The 18872-nt window shown below is 36.4% G+C and overlaps 1 protein-coding gene across 2 annotated transcripts in view; it reads right to left on the reverse strand.

The window, feature by feature from the left end:
* Positions 1-18872, reverse strand: part of PRKCE (protein kinase C epsilon) — a 284944-nt gene that overhangs the window by 94334 nt on the left and 171738 nt on the right. For both annotated transcript variants that reach the window (XM_066178482.1, XM_066178483.1), the window contains exons 3-10: positions 14053-14212; positions 12897-12931; positions 11401-11486; positions 9575-9707; positions 6567-6709; positions 5309-5405; positions 3587-3801; positions 2184-2357 (exon numbers count right to left, since the gene is read on the reverse strand). In XM_066178482.1, coding sequence (XP_066034579.1) covers positions 2184-2357; positions 3587-3801; positions 5309-5405; positions 6567-6709; positions 9575-9707; positions 11401-11486; positions 12897-12931; positions 14053-14212 — 1043 coding nt within the window. The remainder of the gene's footprint in view (positions 1-2183; positions 2358-3586; positions 3802-5308; positions 5406-6566; positions 6710-9574; positions 9708-11400; positions 11487-12896; positions 12932-14052; positions 14213-18872) is intronic.

An 18872-nucleotide genomic window follows, 5' to 3' on the forward strand; every position in this document is an offset into this window, starting at 1 on the left:
GGGGGGGGGGCTGGTGACTCATTTTTTGATGGGCTTAAAGCAAACTGGTTTGATTGAAGTTTGCTTTTGTATTAAGCAGGAACATAAGAAATATCAGTCCCAAGAATACACCTTTAAAGGAAGGAAGCTAGATGGAATTGTTAAAAGAAGTTAGACAAATAGGGCGAAAACCACACTAGTGTATAATGTGTTGTTGTTAGGCATTATTTGGCACAATTTCTGAATTCCGAAGTAATTTAAAATACTATCCTTTACTTGTCTGGATAATGATAGATTCATTTAGTAAGTGAAACTAATGAAAAGTCTGCTCCATGTAAAACGTAAGTAATACTGCAATGTACTTACTGTAGAAAGCATATTAGGGAACTTTTCTACAGTGTCTTCAGCTGATTACTGAAGGAAAACACTGCAGCATATAAAGTCAAACTTCTACATCTGCATTTTTGTGGAAGAGGAACAAACCAAGTAATCTCATTACATAAAGACAACCTCTGAGTGCTTTGACAATGAATACTGAGTCAATCTTCCCATTAAGCCAGGGTGTATACGACAAATACAATCTACTTGAAATGTAAAATTTAATTCCAGCATGATCACTTCAGGGACCAGTTCTGCAAAGCACAGCCGCCATGCCATGGCACACAGTCACAGTGTAAGTAACTATATACTACTGTGAAACACACTTAAAACCTACTGTAGTACAGCCTTTGTCTCAATGAAGCTATGTTAACCACAGAATATGTTTGTTCAAGCAAGTTTTTCTACCTGTTTTTCTACTGAACCTGAGAAAATCATTCACTGACTAATTTACTTGGTACGTTTTCATTTGCTGCCTTTCATAAATAATGTGTACTTTTAGTAGATGTACTGCTTTTGCTGTTTCATATATTTTGGTGTTTGGTATTTTCATTCCTTTAAAAAGAATTTGTAAATTGTTCAGAGGACATGCTCAAGAAAACCCTTGAATGTTTCAACTATGGATTTTAATTTGATTAGGTATCACTAGGTACAGTTTTGACTGTTTGATAAGAGACACTAGCCTCTTTTAACTATAAACCACTTCAGTATGAGGTCCTCAGAGCTCAAGACAAGCCCCAAACTACAGTTAAGAGTTCTCTCTGTTAAGAGATCTGGGAAGAGAGGAGACAGCGAGAAGAACTTCTGAGTATCTTCGATGAATGCCTTTGGAGAGCAGGGAGAAAGGTAGAAAGCACGGCACAAAAGAGGAAAGAGCCAACCAAAAATACAAAAGAAAAGGAATCTCCAGAAAATCAGAGGAATAGCAGAAGAATCTTCTGCCATAATTTACTTAATGTACAACTGATCTTTACCAATGTTCTGACACACGATTCACATCAGGCTGCTGATCCATTTATTTACGCTCCAAGGAGTGCACTCAGTCCTAAAGGTCCCTTTCTGTTCACAGAATTTATACCTCACACTACTACAATCTTTTAATCACCTCTTTCACCTGAAACTACATGCTTAATTCTAGTCATAAATTTTAAAATAATACATTAAAACATTTTAAGAGTATGTTGAAACATATAATAAAAGTCTGAATGTGAAACACCCTCCACAGACATACACGCCTTCCTGGGCCACTGCTTTGTGTCAGCTTCAAAGCATATAAAATGCTAGCACATTTTCACTATTTTAAGAACTGTATAAACCTATTAAATTGTTTGCTGTTTCCATATTCAAGCCACTATAATCTTGATCCTACTAGCCATTTTCCTATGGCTTTCCCACTGTGCTATTTATCTTTCCTGATAGCTTTGCTAGAAGATCTTTTAGTCATAGCTTTTCTGCAATTCTACACACAAGCACTGCACACTGGATGTGAAAAACATTTGTATTTAATTCAACAAAGGATACACCCTATTAAACTACCAAAGAAACAGAAAACGGCACCTCAGTAGGTGCCCTTTTTGTGTATTTTATGCATGTGGGGTTTTTAAATTTTTTAACTCATTTACTGCCATCTCCTGGTACTTACAAGGTAATAGTAGTTATGGTTTTTAACAGCAGTCAGTACTCCTGCACAATACCACTAAAATGCAAAAAACTCACCAGAAATATTTTCAAAGTATTGCTGTACTTTTTATGTTGCTTTCTTTCAGTCTGGAAATAGTCAATGCGATTCCTTGGGCAGAAACTGGTAAAAGACTCATGTAGCTTACCTTTGTCTGGAAGCAGCAGTAAAGTTGTGTTAAATATGGATGTTTCCGTGCTAATGCCAGAATTCTCTTTTCTGTCATCGTGCAGTCTACATCATCATCTTGAAGTATGACATCTTTCTTCAAGACTTTTACTGCATATACTTCATCTTTTCCTTTTAGCTCAGCTAACATCACCTAAACCAAAGAAAAATTCTCTTACATGTGAACAACAAATGCCACAAATGCTGTGTTTCATATGAGTTTGACTGCAATGAAAATAGACAGTTACATACTTGTCTACATGAAGCTGCAGTTTATAAAATAAAAAGTAAAGTAACATAATTTTAGAAGCATATACCTTTGGTATTCTTTAAATTTGAAACAGAAGGTATCTGTTCTATTTGTTAAGTATCGTAATGAATACCTGCTAGTGAGGTCTCAAAAACTAAACAAGGAAGGAAGTTGATGTAAAACAAATTTATTTCCCACTTTTATCTCCCACTTCTGCGAGTGAGATTTGAGTGTGATGGACTTTGTATACAATCCAAAGTTACCATTCCAACTGCTATCAAGCTGTTGATTTTAACTACTACTATTGTTTACGGTTAAGGCCCTATATTCTGTTTAAGGTCGGTTATGGCCAGGATAATTTTCAGAGAAAGGATTAGAAAACAGGGACACAAAAGAACTGCTTCTGCCCTGTTCCCCTGCACGTGAAGTTCCTGTAATATCAAGGAAGGAAGAATGTACTTCTGAAACAGATTCATATTTCAGTCCACCTCTGATTCCATGGTACAGAACAGTGTGGAAAGAAAACTTGTAAGCCCTGTAAACAGAACAATGCCCCTTCCACCCTCATTAGTCCCCTACTATGGGGAAGGTATCTGGTGAGTTACATCTGTGCTGCTCTACACTGTATTTTGGGCAGCTGTCTAAGTCCCACCATATCTGAGTAGAAATGTTTCAGTTCTGCTTCCTTCAGCACTGAACACACCCACTGAGGAAAACAAGTACACACAATGCTCTGTGAAATAAGTAAACTTGAACTGGCAATTATCAAGAAAGTGAATTAACCCCACAGCATTATTCCTGACCTGATTTTTCTTGCTTGACCACAAGCAATTTTGTTGAACAGTATGTATGTAACTCTATGTGTGTTTTCATCAGCCATATCCTGAAATAATGAAACACTGACATTTTGTTTCAGAAGGCTTGACCCTAGTTAACAAAGTGAGCTAAAGCACAGACAAGGCCAGCTCATCAGGAGACTTTTGATCTGTTGGGTAAAAGAAAACCCCTAGGCTGGAAGCATTTTCTGAATGGTCAATATGAACACTTCCAAATTGGTACAGTCTAAACCACCCCTGAACACTAGCTTTAAAAAAATAAAAGAAGAAAAGAAGGGGGGGAAAAAAGCAACCCACCTTGCCAAAGCTGCCTTTTCCCAACACTTTGATGAAGTTGAACTCTTCAAGACCTATTCGCTTGCTCTGAGCCTGTTTGACCTCCCCATTTTCACCATTCTCCCCAGGTTTGTTAAGCTGGTTGTCTGTTGACGTTGTAGCTGTTGCTCTGTGTTCCTCTCCCCGATTGTCAAAAGATAATGCTTTCCTAATGTTGTTTTCCAGCTCTTTGATTTCTGTGGAAATGTGAAGAAAAGTTAGTTTTAATCAGCAATCAGAAAACCAGCCTGTGTTAGTCTGTATCAGTGTGGGAAGGGACATTCATCATCTCTGAATGCCGTGTTAAAGAGCATTCCTGGTTAAGAATACATATTTAGCAAACTGCTTCTCCACCTTACAGTAATCAGCCAAACTCCTGCTCTAACAGGAAGGGTGGCCTTTTAAAATGAACTTAAGAGAATGACATATCCAAAACTTGAAAGATAATTCAGAATAGTAGCCAAATAGTTGTTCTAGTGACTTTGGGTGTTCCTGTACCACAGAGAAGTACTTTGTTTTGAATATCCCTATCTTCCTGTAGCACTTACTCATCTTCCTGCTTAAGTATTTTAGAGCTGTGTCTTCAAAAGTTCAAAGGATACTTGGGCGTCCCAGTGCTTGAAGTCAACATGAATGGAGCATCTTATTCAGCTCCAGCTGTTATCAGACGTCTGCCAATAAAGTGTTTGACCACTTCCTAGTGCTGCTTCAAGCAGCAATTGTGTAGATCTGCTAAATGGTTCTGAAGGTTTCTCAGTACTAAATACAGAGAGTCCTGGTGACTAACAGTCCTCAGGGTCTGCCCTGAGCTCCTGCATGGTACTTCTGCCTGATGGCCTTGGAAGCAACAACTTTACTGGACAGCTATAAAGGTCAAATTAAAGAGAGAATTTAGACAAATTCTTTGTTCTTATTTTAAACAAAACATCAGATACTTTTAAAAATCACGATTTTATGAAAACAATGGTTTGTGAAACCAAAAGGTTGACAAATTTAAATCAGTTCAGGATTCAGAGGTCACAGATTTCTGATTTTTAAAAACAATTAGATCAGACTCAAAAATGCTGCTGACGTACACATTCTGTCAATCAGCTGCTCAGCTCAATGAAATCAGGTCATTTCAGTGAAGATTAAAATGCCTGTGTCTAAATCTATGCATAAAATAAATTGCTGAAAGGAAACATGGTTATAAGAAGCCTCTAGAGACCACATGGACATGCTAGCATAGCCTAACCTGTCTGGATGGAAATTTTTATTATTACAGATGTTCAATGTGGAATTACAAGGAGCCAATTTTATCTCAAAAATTTATTTACAGATGGGTTTTCAGGTAAATAAAAGGCACTCTCTCAAGTTCAGTGTTACTAGTTAAAATTTTGCAGTCTTAAAACAGAATATATAAACTACTTCCATAATTATATTTTGTTGACAAGGACCCATGTAGTTAACTTAATAATATCTTAGGATGACTGTCTTATAATTTTCCCTTTAAAAGCCACCTAATTTCACAGATTTAAATTAAATGAGAGGCAGGCCTTTTTGAAAAAGATTTTATAGTTCATAACTTCAAATTCTTCAATTTCTGAGGGTAACTACTTTGTTGATTTGCGTCTACCGAGGCTCATGATCATACTTTTTTTTTTTAATTCAAAAAAAAAGTGTGACAAAATAGGTTAGATAGGAAATAAAAAGATTTTTTTTGACCTTGATCACATGGAGATGTAGGTGCTGATTTTGACCTATCTTCTTCCGATGACGCGCATCCCGGAACAGGTGGTTGAGTCTCTGCACCTGCAATTAGCTAAGAACAATTCCAAAAGGGGTGCTCAGCTGTGATCCTCCTGTGCCATGAGGAAATTTAATTCAACAATTTTAGTTCAAAAGTAGAAGCGTGAAGGAAAGTGAAGATCTATGGATTCTCACTGGCAGAACCTCAGCCATACAGGAAATGGCATCACATGAAATGGAAGCCATAATACAAACAGAGAAAAGACAGGCAACTGAAAGAAAAACAGGTTCTTAAGATTAAATAAATGTAGTGTACATACCCAGTGAGTGGGAAAGTTTTAAGTCTGTATTCAAATTTATCCAGTAACCACATTTAACTATAACATGCATCAGCAAGCACTGCGAACTACCTCATGCAGTAACAACGTGACAACACCTTTTCCCAGGAGTGTCAGATCAATTAATTCATTCTCGAGTTTCCTATGTTTCTGTAACATTTTAACACAGTGTACAGGGGATGCCAATGTGCAACAGGCAGGAAAATGAACAGAAGCAACTGTCAAATGTTTAAAGAAATTATGGCACAAATTGCCTGTTTCTGTGAGACCGATGGGTCTGCTGTGACAATCATGCAAATTGAGATACAAAGTGTGGGCCCATCCTCATCCAGGATACACATCATCACTCAGGTATAACTCCATCAGTTTTGGACGTACTTGGGGTGACCTATGCTTTTTATTTCTAGAACAGTCTGGTTATTTCAATAGAAGGCATGATAACCCCAGAACTGTCATCTGGCAAACATCTCCTCTTCATGAGAATCAGCATATTGCTTGTTTATCAACATTTACAAGAGTATGAAATAGTGCTGTCTGCCAATCAATCAATCAATCATTCTATGCCAATTCTGAGCCATAACAGGTATTTATGTTAACTGTTGCCAGATATTGTCTCTCTGCCAAATTTCCTCCCTCAAAATTTAAAAGGGGAAATTCTTCCAGAAATGATAGACTCGAGATCTGCAACAATGTATCAGGTCAAAATAAATTTCATATCAAAGTTCAGAATAGATGACTTACACTTACAAAACAAAACTCGAAATCTTAGATCTGTACTGATGTATAAAAAAATTACTGTGCAAGGCATTTAAGTAGGACTGAACCCCAACTAATAAAGTTACAATACAGTTATACTTCTCTGATTTTTTAAATGTGACAATACATAGTAAAATTACCTTTTTCCTCCTCTGCCCACTATTAGTGATCTTATCTGGAGTGACTCCAAGATCTGCAAGAACTTTAGCTATGCCTCTAGCATCCACTCCACAGTTTGGTGCCACATTTGTTTCACAGCGTCGATGTACATTCATCTTGCAAACTGCAATTAAATACAAAGTAATACAGTAAAGTAAATACTATCTTGGCATGCATGTCTTACCTAAATCAGATCTTATTGGACCTATCAATAACTTTTTCAAATTAATAAAATCTCATCAGGAAAATATTTAGCTAGATTTGAAGGTATACTTCAATGCTAATACAAAGTTATTAATCTGATTATCATTCTGATATCAGAACGTAGAATAGTATTTTCATACAGTGCCCAGAACAGACACAGGAACAAATGAAACTATCAAATGATTCAAATGATCCTGTAACTCTAAAATTAATTTGAATTAGAAGGAAAGTCCTCCAGAGCCCGGATTATAACTGTCCACTATGGAAACCACAACATTAAATACTTACGTATTATTGCTTCTTACACTATTTTACTGAAGTAGATTAACTTCTAATGTAGGCAGCCATAAAACTGACAGTGCTTAGCTTTTAATAAAAATTAAGGGTTAAACACCTACTTTATTTAGATGGCAATCCTGTTACTAACCTCTTTCCCCTAAATCTCCTGAAACTATTATACTATTACCGGGGGGGGGGGGGGGGGGGGGGGGAAGAAAAAAAAAAACGGCTACTTTGCTTCCAGACTATGGGACAGAGGCAAGAATACAGCTCCATTAAAACCCGTGGAGTGTGGATTTATTAGGAGCAGATGACAATTTTGTCTGAGACTTTAGTGCCCTCTTGTGGAGTAAGGCATAAAGAGAGCACAGCTGCAAGTGTGATTAAATCCTAGATTAATATTCAATTGTTCAAGTTCTTCACTTCTTTATTTTTTAAAGAAAATGATATTATAAAAATATGTATTTATAAAGTTACATTTTGTTATATTTTTTTATCAATGAAGCTTTCATTTTACAGCCCCCTAAAGAAAAAAAAAAACAAACACATTTGCCTCTGAAACTATATCCAGGCACTGTATCTGGCCATAACCATGCACTTCAGAAAGCTGATGACTTTCCTTTTTAACTGTGTTTCAGCTCACAAGAAAAGCAAAAAGAAATTGCTAAACATAGTATGCTCAATGAATGCATACTCAGTGACAAAACCTCAGCAGCAAGTAAAATGTTTCAGCTAGGATGCATAAAAGTGGACATTGAAGAGCCAAACTGCTTGAAGTAGCAGGAAAATTCTGAACAGTCCAACTTCATGAACATATTTTGTAAAAAGATGCACAGGAATAACCAGTGGAAAAAAACTGAAGAAGAATAAATCTCTGTTGTACACTTCTCCTGGTGTTAATAGCCACACTGGGTAAGGAAGTACATCTGTGAAGAAGAGAGTCTCTCAGCACTTGTTAAAGAGAGAAAGCCAAGCACAGAGAAAATGACATTTTCGGTTCAGGTGAGTTCTAGATTTCATGCAGAGAACAGTGCACTTTTATAGGCAATAATTTTATGAACATGGGGAAAGCAACACAGACTTTCTGCACTATTGTTTCTATGCATCTGCTACACAGTATGAGAAATAAGTTAAGACCAAATGAACAGTATGGTACTTGAGATAGATTATGAAAGAGAACTCACGTATGCCCAGATTAGTTAGAGAGATACTATAACTCTGGTTAAAAAAAAAAAAAAAAAAAAAAAAAAAAAAAAAAAAAAGAGGAAAAAAGTCCAGATTTAAATGAAAAGTCTTCACCGAATGCATCTCCACCAAAATTAAGACAGCATTTGACCAAAATCTTCAATAGTGGCAAATTAATAGCATTTAGAGCCTAACATTTCCTCGCTGTTCACTAGCTAGAATCACAAGGGAAGGGTTGAACTTCAGAAGTCCCACTGTGTATAACTTTGCCGTGAAAGAAATTTCTTCTTTCCCTTGCTGCTCAGCAACTTGTGACATGAAACATCTGGTCTGACCTTCACCTATCGTTATGTGTCATTCCAAATACTATAACGGATGTATTTTTATAGATAATTTATTTATAAATATATGCGTGACCCCACGTTTCTGCTGTTGAGAGGGGTACACAACCTGATTTTTGTGTTTATGAAGATGGACCTATCCATTCCTAAGGCATAACAAAATGAAAATGCTTATCATTCCAGTAGGCACTACTTCCTAAAAACTCGATAATCATTTCCTTCATGACATCATTTCCTTCCACCCACAAATTGAAGTATTTTATTAACTATTTCTAAAATATTACTTTACTTTGCAATTGTTTGTACTCTTTTCTCACCCATTATACAGATCTGCTTGAAACAATGAGATAAGGAACCTAACAATTCTGACAAGTAAAATGACACAAATGCAACTTCCAGCCATATTTTCACATACGGTTCCTGAACAGAGTACATAGTCCTTAAGTGGCAGACCATAATGAATCCTTTATTTTCTGGAATAGAAGGGCTAAGCAGACCATCACAAAGGATGATTTAGCTGGGTCTAAATCTCATAATCTGGACATGTGCACACAGGACTGGTTCTTCCTACTCTAACCAACACAAAACAGTAATTTTTGAAAATGGTATTAAAGGGTAAAGTATCTGGAATACTGATATTTAAAAAGATAACAAACCTGAAAACACAAAAAGCGTATAAACTGAAGGTATGTAAATTGTCATGTTCATCATTTTCTGTTAACTTCTAATGTCCTGCATAGCAATAAACCTACACAGGAGTGAGTGCAAAATGTGTTTCTTAATGTCTGACCTCTGCATCTGTTAATGACTGGTGTTGTCAATAGGGTAAGGACCATGTTCTAACCATGATGGAAATCCTTACATTGCTCCACTACTTGTTTTCTACTTATTTCTGTACTCACTGACATAGTGACTTGAAGTCTTTCCAAGTCTACAAGTCACTTACAAAGAAAAAGAAAAGCTCTGAAGTGGTGCCTTACCTTTGCATTGTAAACCTTGTCTCAAAAGACCCCAGAGCAATGAACCACAGTGGTCACAGAAGGTGGGCACTTTGTAATTGTGAATGCTGAACTTGTGAGGCATGTTGACACTGAAACGCTGGGATCCCACTTGCTGAAAAACGACAGCACAGCATATTTCATTTTAATTAATTTCTTCGCAATTGGTGTATGCTGAGGCCCTGCTGCATTTTGAAACCACACAGAATTCAAATGAGATGAAGTAGATCTGTGCTCAGATGATCGCCATTGCATTAGACATACTCCAACCCCAGAATTCTTCTCACTACTTTATCTGGGGAAAAGAGGGGGAAGGGCTGCTGTTGTCCATGAGATAAAGACTAAAGTCTACTTCCTCGTACTTTTGGGAACAACAAATACATAGCTATCAGGAAAGATCTCAGTGTGGAAGGCAAGGAAGTCACTCCCAATTGTTTTAGGAACATGAGGCCAAATTAATACAGGACTAGAAAATGAAATATATCATAAACCCTTTACCTTTTCATATCCCACTCTTCTCCAGATTATGGTAATGACGGTGATAACCTGTTGTGTGTTCAGGGATTCCAAGGTATGATTACTTACTTATTAAAGGATGTCATTGGTAAGTTTTCATAGTACCATTGCACTGCAGGAGATTTATTTTTATGTTTTTCCTTCCCTTTTCTATTACCGCTGGCTTTTCTCCAGTGATCTAGTACCCCTTCTAAACAATGAGACTATCAGCAAAGTATGCAAGTCTCCACCAGTCTGGAGCCTGGGAACATAAACCTGCACAAGATTTTGTATATTCCTGTGAGTACTACACAAAACCAGCACTAGCCCAACACAGTCCTTTATCACAATTGTATGCATGTGATCATATTTTGGATGTAAAATACTGGTTGTGGACCAGATATTACAGAATGGTTCCAGTAAGGTAAATGCTAGTGAGCTGCACAGAAAAAATGAGATCATGACTTAGTGCCTCAGTCAAACTCATGTTGAAGTTGAAAGAATAGATTGCAACTACCCTGTTAGATACAACTCCAATTTGTAACTTAAAGGTAGGCTTTTTCAATCATATGAATGTAGGTTTTTAACAAATAAAGTTAAGAAATATAGTTTTTGTGTCACCAAGGAACTGCAATGACCCAACCTAAGCCTATGGTGAAAGTCAACAGGCCTTTGCTGTTGCACAAAACAGCAGGACAGTGAACATACATTTGCTTTTCTGTTGAAGCACAAACCAAAAACTTCTGTGTAAGAAAAAGCATTTGCTGTTTATACTTGAGGGCTGAAACTATTTTAAAAAACATAACGACATTTTGATAGTTTGGATGTAGTCCTTGTTGAGGTGAGACTTTGCAAGCAAAGTCTGGTCAGTATTTTATGTTCGTGCCAGATACCCACCCAAGCATCCCAGCTCTCCTATCAGCTGCTGATGGCTCAGCCACAAAAAAATGCAGCCAGGGAAATGAGGGATCCCAGCCTGATTCTTCTGAATTAAACTGACAAGACTTGTATTAACTCAGAAATGGAGAGAGAATGTTAAAAATGAAAAGGAGTGGAAAGAGCTCTCTGAAACTTTTGAGCTCAGATGTTATAGAAAGTAAACCAATTAGAAACAAATTTCTGTAGGATAATTCCCATGTAAATGAAACTGTGATGGCAGTCTAGCATTCCAAAGTAAATGCTACACCACAAAATGACCAGAAGAGCACAAAAACGTCTGTAGCGTCTACTGATTAAACAGAGCAGATGACACTATTTTAAACAGATCAAAGACAGAATTTTATATATAGAAAAATTAATTTCTAAACATTTACCTCATCGTGAGTTTCCTGTTTTTTTAAGCCAGCACACTTCGTTATTATAAGTTCATGGCATCTCTTGTGAACTACACAAGTGCAAACTAGAAAGACAAAAACAGATAAAAGAATGAGTTTTCATGAAGATTAATTTTAAAGCAGAAGTTTGAACTTAGAAGACTAGAACCACTGGGACTTGAAAATGTGCAAGTGACTGGTGGTGATTTGGTGAGTCCTATGAAATAAGCTGGTTTACAAAGGCAGAAGATAATGGACTTCCAAAAGACCAAAGAATTTTAAGATAACTAAAGCATATCACCAAATATCTAATCTGTAAAACTACAAATTACCTTCTGAAATGTTAACTGCAATTTTTCTTGATTTTTACATATGTGATTAATTTATCTGATGAAGTCCATGATCTCCACATTACATGAAACACAACAGCATAAACAATTCCTGTTTAAAGAGCTTCCAAAGGAAAACAGATAAAAAGATAGCTCATTGTAAAATTCAAAAGGATAGAAAAAAAAAAGTCAAACATTCTTTCTGTAACACATTATCATAAGTTGATAGCAGCAAGAGGTTTCAGGAGGCAAAAATGTTTTGCCAATATATATCCTGATTTCTTAATCTATGAATAACATTTGCAGATGTAACAAATAAGATAAACATTTACTAGGTCTATTGTACTATAGAATTCAAGGTCATTAAACAAAGTAAAAACGCTCATAATGAAGTAATGAATTTCACTTTCTCCAGTTTTGGTTATTGTTGTAGAAAAAAAAATTAGATCAGAAGTCAAAGTACCTCTTCAGGTACCTCTGTGTGTTGATACAGTAATTCTTATTACAGCATATAAAGCTCTATTAAAAAAACTGGCATTTGCTTATTTACAATGAGATTTCATCAAGTCTTTTGTAACTGAAAAATCATCACTAACTTGATGGTTTCTACTTGTAAGATGAGAATTAACACATCATCCCAAAGGGTGATTGCATAAAGAAGTAGGAGTACAAGAAATTGAGTTGAAAAATGGGAGATGAAATTGAAGCACTTGTTGCAGTTTTTGCTATAACCTTCTCTAATGATGACCTCTATAATTATCTCTTCTATTTAAATTACAGTCTTGGTAATTACCTGGAATTTTTAAACTCAGAATCTTAAGCAGAATAAAGAGCTCTCAATTTTAAAATGAAAGACTTTAAAAATGAAGACGCCAACATCTGCAGGTATGGTTCCCTAGTTGGATATACGTGAAGAGATATCTGAGATCTGATGTTCAGGGCTGTTAGCTGAGCTCTTACTCCATATATGATGCTTAAGACCAACAGTTTTGACAAAAAATACTGTGACTTGGTGCAAAGATTGTATACTTTTTGAGACAAACTTATTCTGATCATCATGTGCTAAATTCTAAGCATTGTATTTATACAATGCCTGAAAAAAAAATCTTACTACTTATATAACATAATAAATATATTTAAACTGTCCTTATGTAGAATTTCTCTTACCTTGACACTGGTATCCCTGTTTTCCTATTACACCCCTGAAAAATAATAAAGTGTTTTAGAAAACAAAGAGGAAATATTTAAAAAATGAAAACATTTTTGCTTCCTTTTACTGGACATGCACATGTTTAAAGAAAAGCTTTTCAAAACCAATCATTTGATAATTGCATGCCTGGACTGCGATCAGTTCAAAGTTAGGTGCTGGGAAGTAACAGGAAGGATGAGAGACCATGAAGGCAGTCAGAAACACAGACACATTTACTATAGTGAAATAGTCAAAACCAAAGGGTGCATGGAAAGGGGACAAAGTGGTAAATCATCATCAAGCAGTCTTCTAAATAGACAGATTGCATAAGTAAATATTGCTTAGCCAATATAAATCCTAACCCCCAGGCACTTTTTAGAGGAGTGCAGTTGAGTTCATGCACATTTCACATGGTTTCACATTAAGAAAGATTGATTCATTATACACTCCTAAGAAATATTTACTGTCGATCCCATCAGATCTTATGTGTAAATCAGTATCTCTAGGTCACTTTGGAAAATTTGCTGAAAAATAACTGAAAACTGAATGTCTCCACCACTTCTCCCTATTTGAAAACTGAAAATACTCAAAATAATGTAAATAATTTCTAAAAGGGAATTCTTGATGAGCATCATAATAACAAAGACCCTGTACACTGAGTACCAAAATCTCTGTGTCATTAGAATATATACCCATGGGGTAATAATACACCCATATTCCATTAACTGCTATAGGATGTTTAGGAACTTTGCATTTCTTAGAAGAAAGATGGTGATTCTTAATCATGTTAAAAAGAATTCTGTCATTATGACAAAATGTAAAGGCCTAATATTAAGTCTAAATCTGTGCTCAGGCACTTACATAAAACTAAACTGGTTGTCTACCTGGAATTTATGGGAAATATTGAACTTCGTGGCTCAAAGGAGAAGAACCACAAATACAACCAATTTTAATATTTGTGACGGGAGTTTAACAGCCTTCTATTATCATCTGCAACACTGTTTACAGGCAAATGTCAAAATAAAGAGGAAAACAACTACCGCTCTGTACCATTTTCACTTCAGCCAAACAGGCAGGTATGCTAACTCCCCAACCCAAAGCTGCAAAGAAAGCAAAGCCAAAGTCTCTCCATACCATATAAAGTCTCTGCAGTGGGAGCAGTATGTTGGTTGTCTAAGGTAGGTGGCCATGAACTTGTGTCCATTAACCTGATGCACCCTGCGCCGCACGGCACCCTGGCGCTTCCTGGGGCGCATCCGCTCCCGGAACACACGCTCCTCATTGTCCTTGGGTGCTGAAACACAGGATAAAACAATGAGATGGGCACTGGCTGTCACAGACACATGTCTGGGGAAACTCAAATGCTAAGCGTAGATAGATATTCTTCAAAAATAAAAATAATCCTCTGTACCCAGTGGTGCAAAATAACTTCCTTTAGTTTTGGGCAATTTTTATTCATTTTTAGCATCAGTTACCAGAGGGCAAAGGTTTTCATCACCTAGTACAGGAACTCATAGTTCTTCTAAAGCTTCATCTGTAAATTCATGCTAAATTGGGAGCAAGTCATCTACACTTTATCGCTATCAAGCATAATGACAATCTCTTAACAGTAATTATACTGTTAGATTCTCCTAACAGCTCAGACTTTCACCCCTCTTGATCTTCAGGAGAAGAAAAAGACCCCAACATCCCCATGTCCCTGTACATTCAGAAAATGCTGATACAAGTGCAAGAAAGCCATGTAAAAATATGTATTATCAAGCAGAACAAAAAAATCCATCCAGAATTGACTGCTTTGTAGAATTCCTGATTAAGATGTGAGCTTCAGGCTCTAATAACCCACTTTGATATGAATACATGCTCAGCAAAATGTTCAAGGGAAGGAAGTTTTTCTTCTTAACCAATTCCTATGCCAATTGTACATGAGATGTAATGGTAGAGGAAATATAAAATGAAGTTAATATAACTCAGAGTAAAAACATTTGGAAAAAATTCTCCAGTGTCTTTTTCTCGAGGTTTTTTTTTTGAAAAGTATCATTAACACCACCATAATATTCTGTAAGCATTAATCAAAAGCTGAAGCTGAATTAGCAACAAAGAACAGTTCAGAATTGTTAATGAAAGGCAGATTTCACAAACATTCCCTGAGCCACTCATGCCTTGGCAAACTACAATATAAGACTTAAAGGGGACCAGATTCAGTCATCCATTGCCAACTGAATCTATGCACTCGATACTTCGTTGCATATAAGACTTTGATCTGTAGTTAGCACTTGTCATTCTTTGAATTTCAGCTACTGTGAATCATTACAATGGCCTAAAAACATCAACTTTGGTCTGCTGAAAGCATTTCCATACATGATTGAGTTGTCCAAGCAACAGTACAGCACCTAATAATAACATATAGAAAATTCAAAGTCTGAGAACAACTCACTGCATAAAAATTTCAAATTCTTTTACAAATATTGGAATAAATCCTGGTTTTGAGGGCTGTAAACATAAAAGGTATTGATAAAAGAATTTCTAGAAAATTGTCTTAAATTAAACCAATGGATGGACATCTTGGGAAATAAACAAAACACAGATGAACAAACAGAGCAAGGGCTAAACGCCTTGACACCAGCAAATTTATTTATGCACAGAAGAGCCTAAGCTCCATACACACTGATGTTTTACAAACACTTAATACTCAAATTGGTTTTCATCCTAAGATGACACATCTGTGGGATGACCAGAGCGGCACTCCTTTTCTTTGAGTGAGCTACAGTAAATAAACACTGCCTCTTACACAAACCTGTCCCTTTAACTCACACTGAAGCAAAACTCTAATGTTTAATAAATATCACAGCTCCTTAAGAGAAAGACTGTCTTCCACAAAGATATAACAAGTAGTTGAAAATCCAACAAAAGATTAATTTTTTCAGCTTCTTGAATGATTCACTGACTTTACAAAGCTGCTGGAAATCTTTTAAAAGCTATTATAGGAAATAATTCTATATTAACACAGATCTGCTCTTTTGGTTATCATCCAAATTGTAGACTTTGCTACAGCCTGGATGTGAGAAAGTTAAAATCCAACTCTTCTGGAAAGATTTCCCAAAAAGTTAGATGCTTACATGAAATGAACTAGATGTTCTGACAGTGCACAATACATGATACGATATTCAGTCCACAGTATTGTTTTTCTCATTTTTTCATCTTAAGTGCAATTCTTGACATCTAAAGCACCTGTAATTTTACAGAGCATGTAAAATCCTCCTCATGATTTGGCTAATAAACACAATATCATGACACTGGGATTTTTTTGTTTGCTTTGTTTCTACCAATAAAGTCTTAAAACTACTTTCACTGCATTAGTTTCAAATCTATATTTAATTCTCTAATGAAATTCCATTTTTCCCTTCTAATACTTACAGTTTAAATAAAACAATATAACAATATCCTTTTCAGAAATGCACTGACTTGAAAACAGACCCAAGCCACACATCTGAAAGTATCATATTAAATGGCAACCCTCGATTATCAAAAATCACTTCCACACAAACAGCATCACTGTTTGTGAGAAAGATGTCTAACTGCTCAAGAAAATGCAGCCTTTTTGGTCTGTCTTGGATAATGCTGGAGGTCCATTAGGCAGCTGCCCTCAAACAGTCTCTGCTGTCAGTCTGCTACCCTCCTTTAGTCACTGAAGACCAGCACTTGGCCAAACCCATGCACCATGCCCGGCTTTAGAGTCAAAGTGCACAGATGAACTGCGTGTTTGAGAGCATCGACTCTGCCTCCACCTCACCTCTCATTACATCCTGTGTAGAATCCCCACCTCATCAGTCAGCAGCAGCACTCGTTTAGAGGGCTTGGAGCAGCGTAGAATTGTCAAATCATGGAATCAGTAAAATTGGAAAAGGCCTCTAAGATCTCTTGGTCCAACCACTAATGCAGCACTGCCAAGGCCACCACTAAACCATGTCCCTAACTGCCACATCTACCTGTCTTTTAAACATCTCCAAGGATGGTGACTTCCTCAGGCAGCAAGTTCTAATGCAAGACCACACAATTTGTTAAAATTTTTTTCCAATCTAGACCTCCCCTGGTACAACTCGATAGCACTTCCTCACCGATCAACTGTTATTTGGGAGAAGGGATCAACTCCCACATCACTCCAGTCTCCCAGAGAGCAGAAAGGTCTCTTCTCAGGCTCCTTTTCTCTAGTCTAAACAAACATCTGACATTACAGTGTATGGCTGACCACTGGATAACTGGACATGTGCATTTCATCACACCAGATGAAGCCACAAGAGAAATTAGCTCACCCACAAGCTCAACATTAACTTCAAGTTAACATTAAGTTCAGTCACTTATTCGCTGTGACCCTATATAAACATATAAGTAATGCTTTCCCACAGACCCCAGGCAAAACACTGCCATAATCTTGCGTAAGACTGGATTTTAGAAAAACTTTTTACTGAAAATTTGGTCAGCCATTGCAACAGGCAGCCCATGATGTGGTTGGGTCATCAATCCTGGAAGTGTACAAAAAACGTGTGCATATGGCATTAAAGTCTATGGTTTAGTGCTGAACATGTAGGTGCTGTGTTAACAGGTAGACTTGATGACCTCAAAGGTCTTTTCCAGCCTTAACAATCCTGTGATTCACACTGCTGTTTTGGGCCACAGGCATAAAATCAAGCAGGAATTTTTTTTTTTTTTTTTTTTTTTTTTTTTTTGTGTCCCAGGTGACTCAGAAGCAGATGATCACATCTGTTCTAGCTCATACCCAGGGTTGTGAACCACGTATTTCTAGCAGAACTCACAATAGTCTATATTTAAATTAAAACCCATTTATCTCATGTTGAACAGCCACACTATAGATGTTAATTTTTCTGTCTGAAGACACCTACTTCAGAAGGGAGCTACACTGCTCTCCCCAAATATCTCATTGTTTACAGGCAGGAACATAAAGGTTAGTAAATGCTATCAGAAAGTATGGAGTATTTGAGAAAACCCCCAACATCTGTATGATATGGACAAGTAGTATTTTCAATGCATTCTTTTGAAAATACTAGCATCTCCAAAACAAAATTGGCCTTTTAGATATATTTTTAAAAGTCTTACAGAGGTATATTTTAGGTTCTAGAAAATTTCATTAGCATACTGCATACTGTGCATGGCATTTCTATTCTTAGCAGAGGAGTTAAAATTAAGTGAATTTTTCATAGTCAGAACATTAGCAAGTTTCAATATGAACAATTTCTTCTCATGGTACTTCTACTAAATAGTCACAGAGGGTTATCGTTTCCTCACTAAAGGCTGTTTCTTTATGTAATGTACATTCTGTTCCCTGTTTTGATTTCAAGTCCTTCTGTCTTCTGTACTGTTCAGTTTATCCTTTTTAAATGCATTGCTTCCATTTTATTTTCAAAAGATGGAGTAAGAAATAATGATAATTTCCAAGTATCCATGGAGAATGCTGTTGATGGAGTACACTGAGTTTAGGCTTCATATGATGGTACTTGAGAACTGGCAAATTTAGAACTAATTTTATTTCAAAACCATACCCAGTAATGCCACTACTTTTCACTGTAGCCAAGAGTTACTCTTGAGTTATTTGAAAAACAGTAGCACATAATTGCTCTTACATATTCTTATGTACATACATACATAATGCCTACAATTTTAAAGACCTAAAAAACTTGCAAGTTAACTCCAAGCTCTAAGGGAAGTGTTACAAAAGTCAGAAGTATCTGGCATGAAAAATTGCATGAAATTCAAATATCTGCAAAATAGAGGCTTAAACAAACTGTCTGGAATATTTTTAACACTGTTCATTGTTTAGTATCCATTAAGTGTAAGTCACAACTTAAAAGTCATTACTTAAAATTTAAAAGAAAGGAAAGTGATCCACAATGCTCAGCAACCTTCAAAGGAAACAAGACTGGGGGAGTAAGACCTGTACA

This window comes from Chamaea fasciata, unplaced genomic scaffold, assembly GCF_029207755.1.
Source record: "Chamaea fasciata isolate MVZ Bird 193981 ecotype frontalis unplaced genomic scaffold, bChaFas1.0.hap1 SCAF_3, whole genome shotgun sequence".
In the NCBI taxonomy this organism is placed as follows: domain Eukaryota; kingdom Metazoa; phylum Chordata; class Aves; order Passeriformes; family Sylviidae; genus Chamaea; species Chamaea fasciata.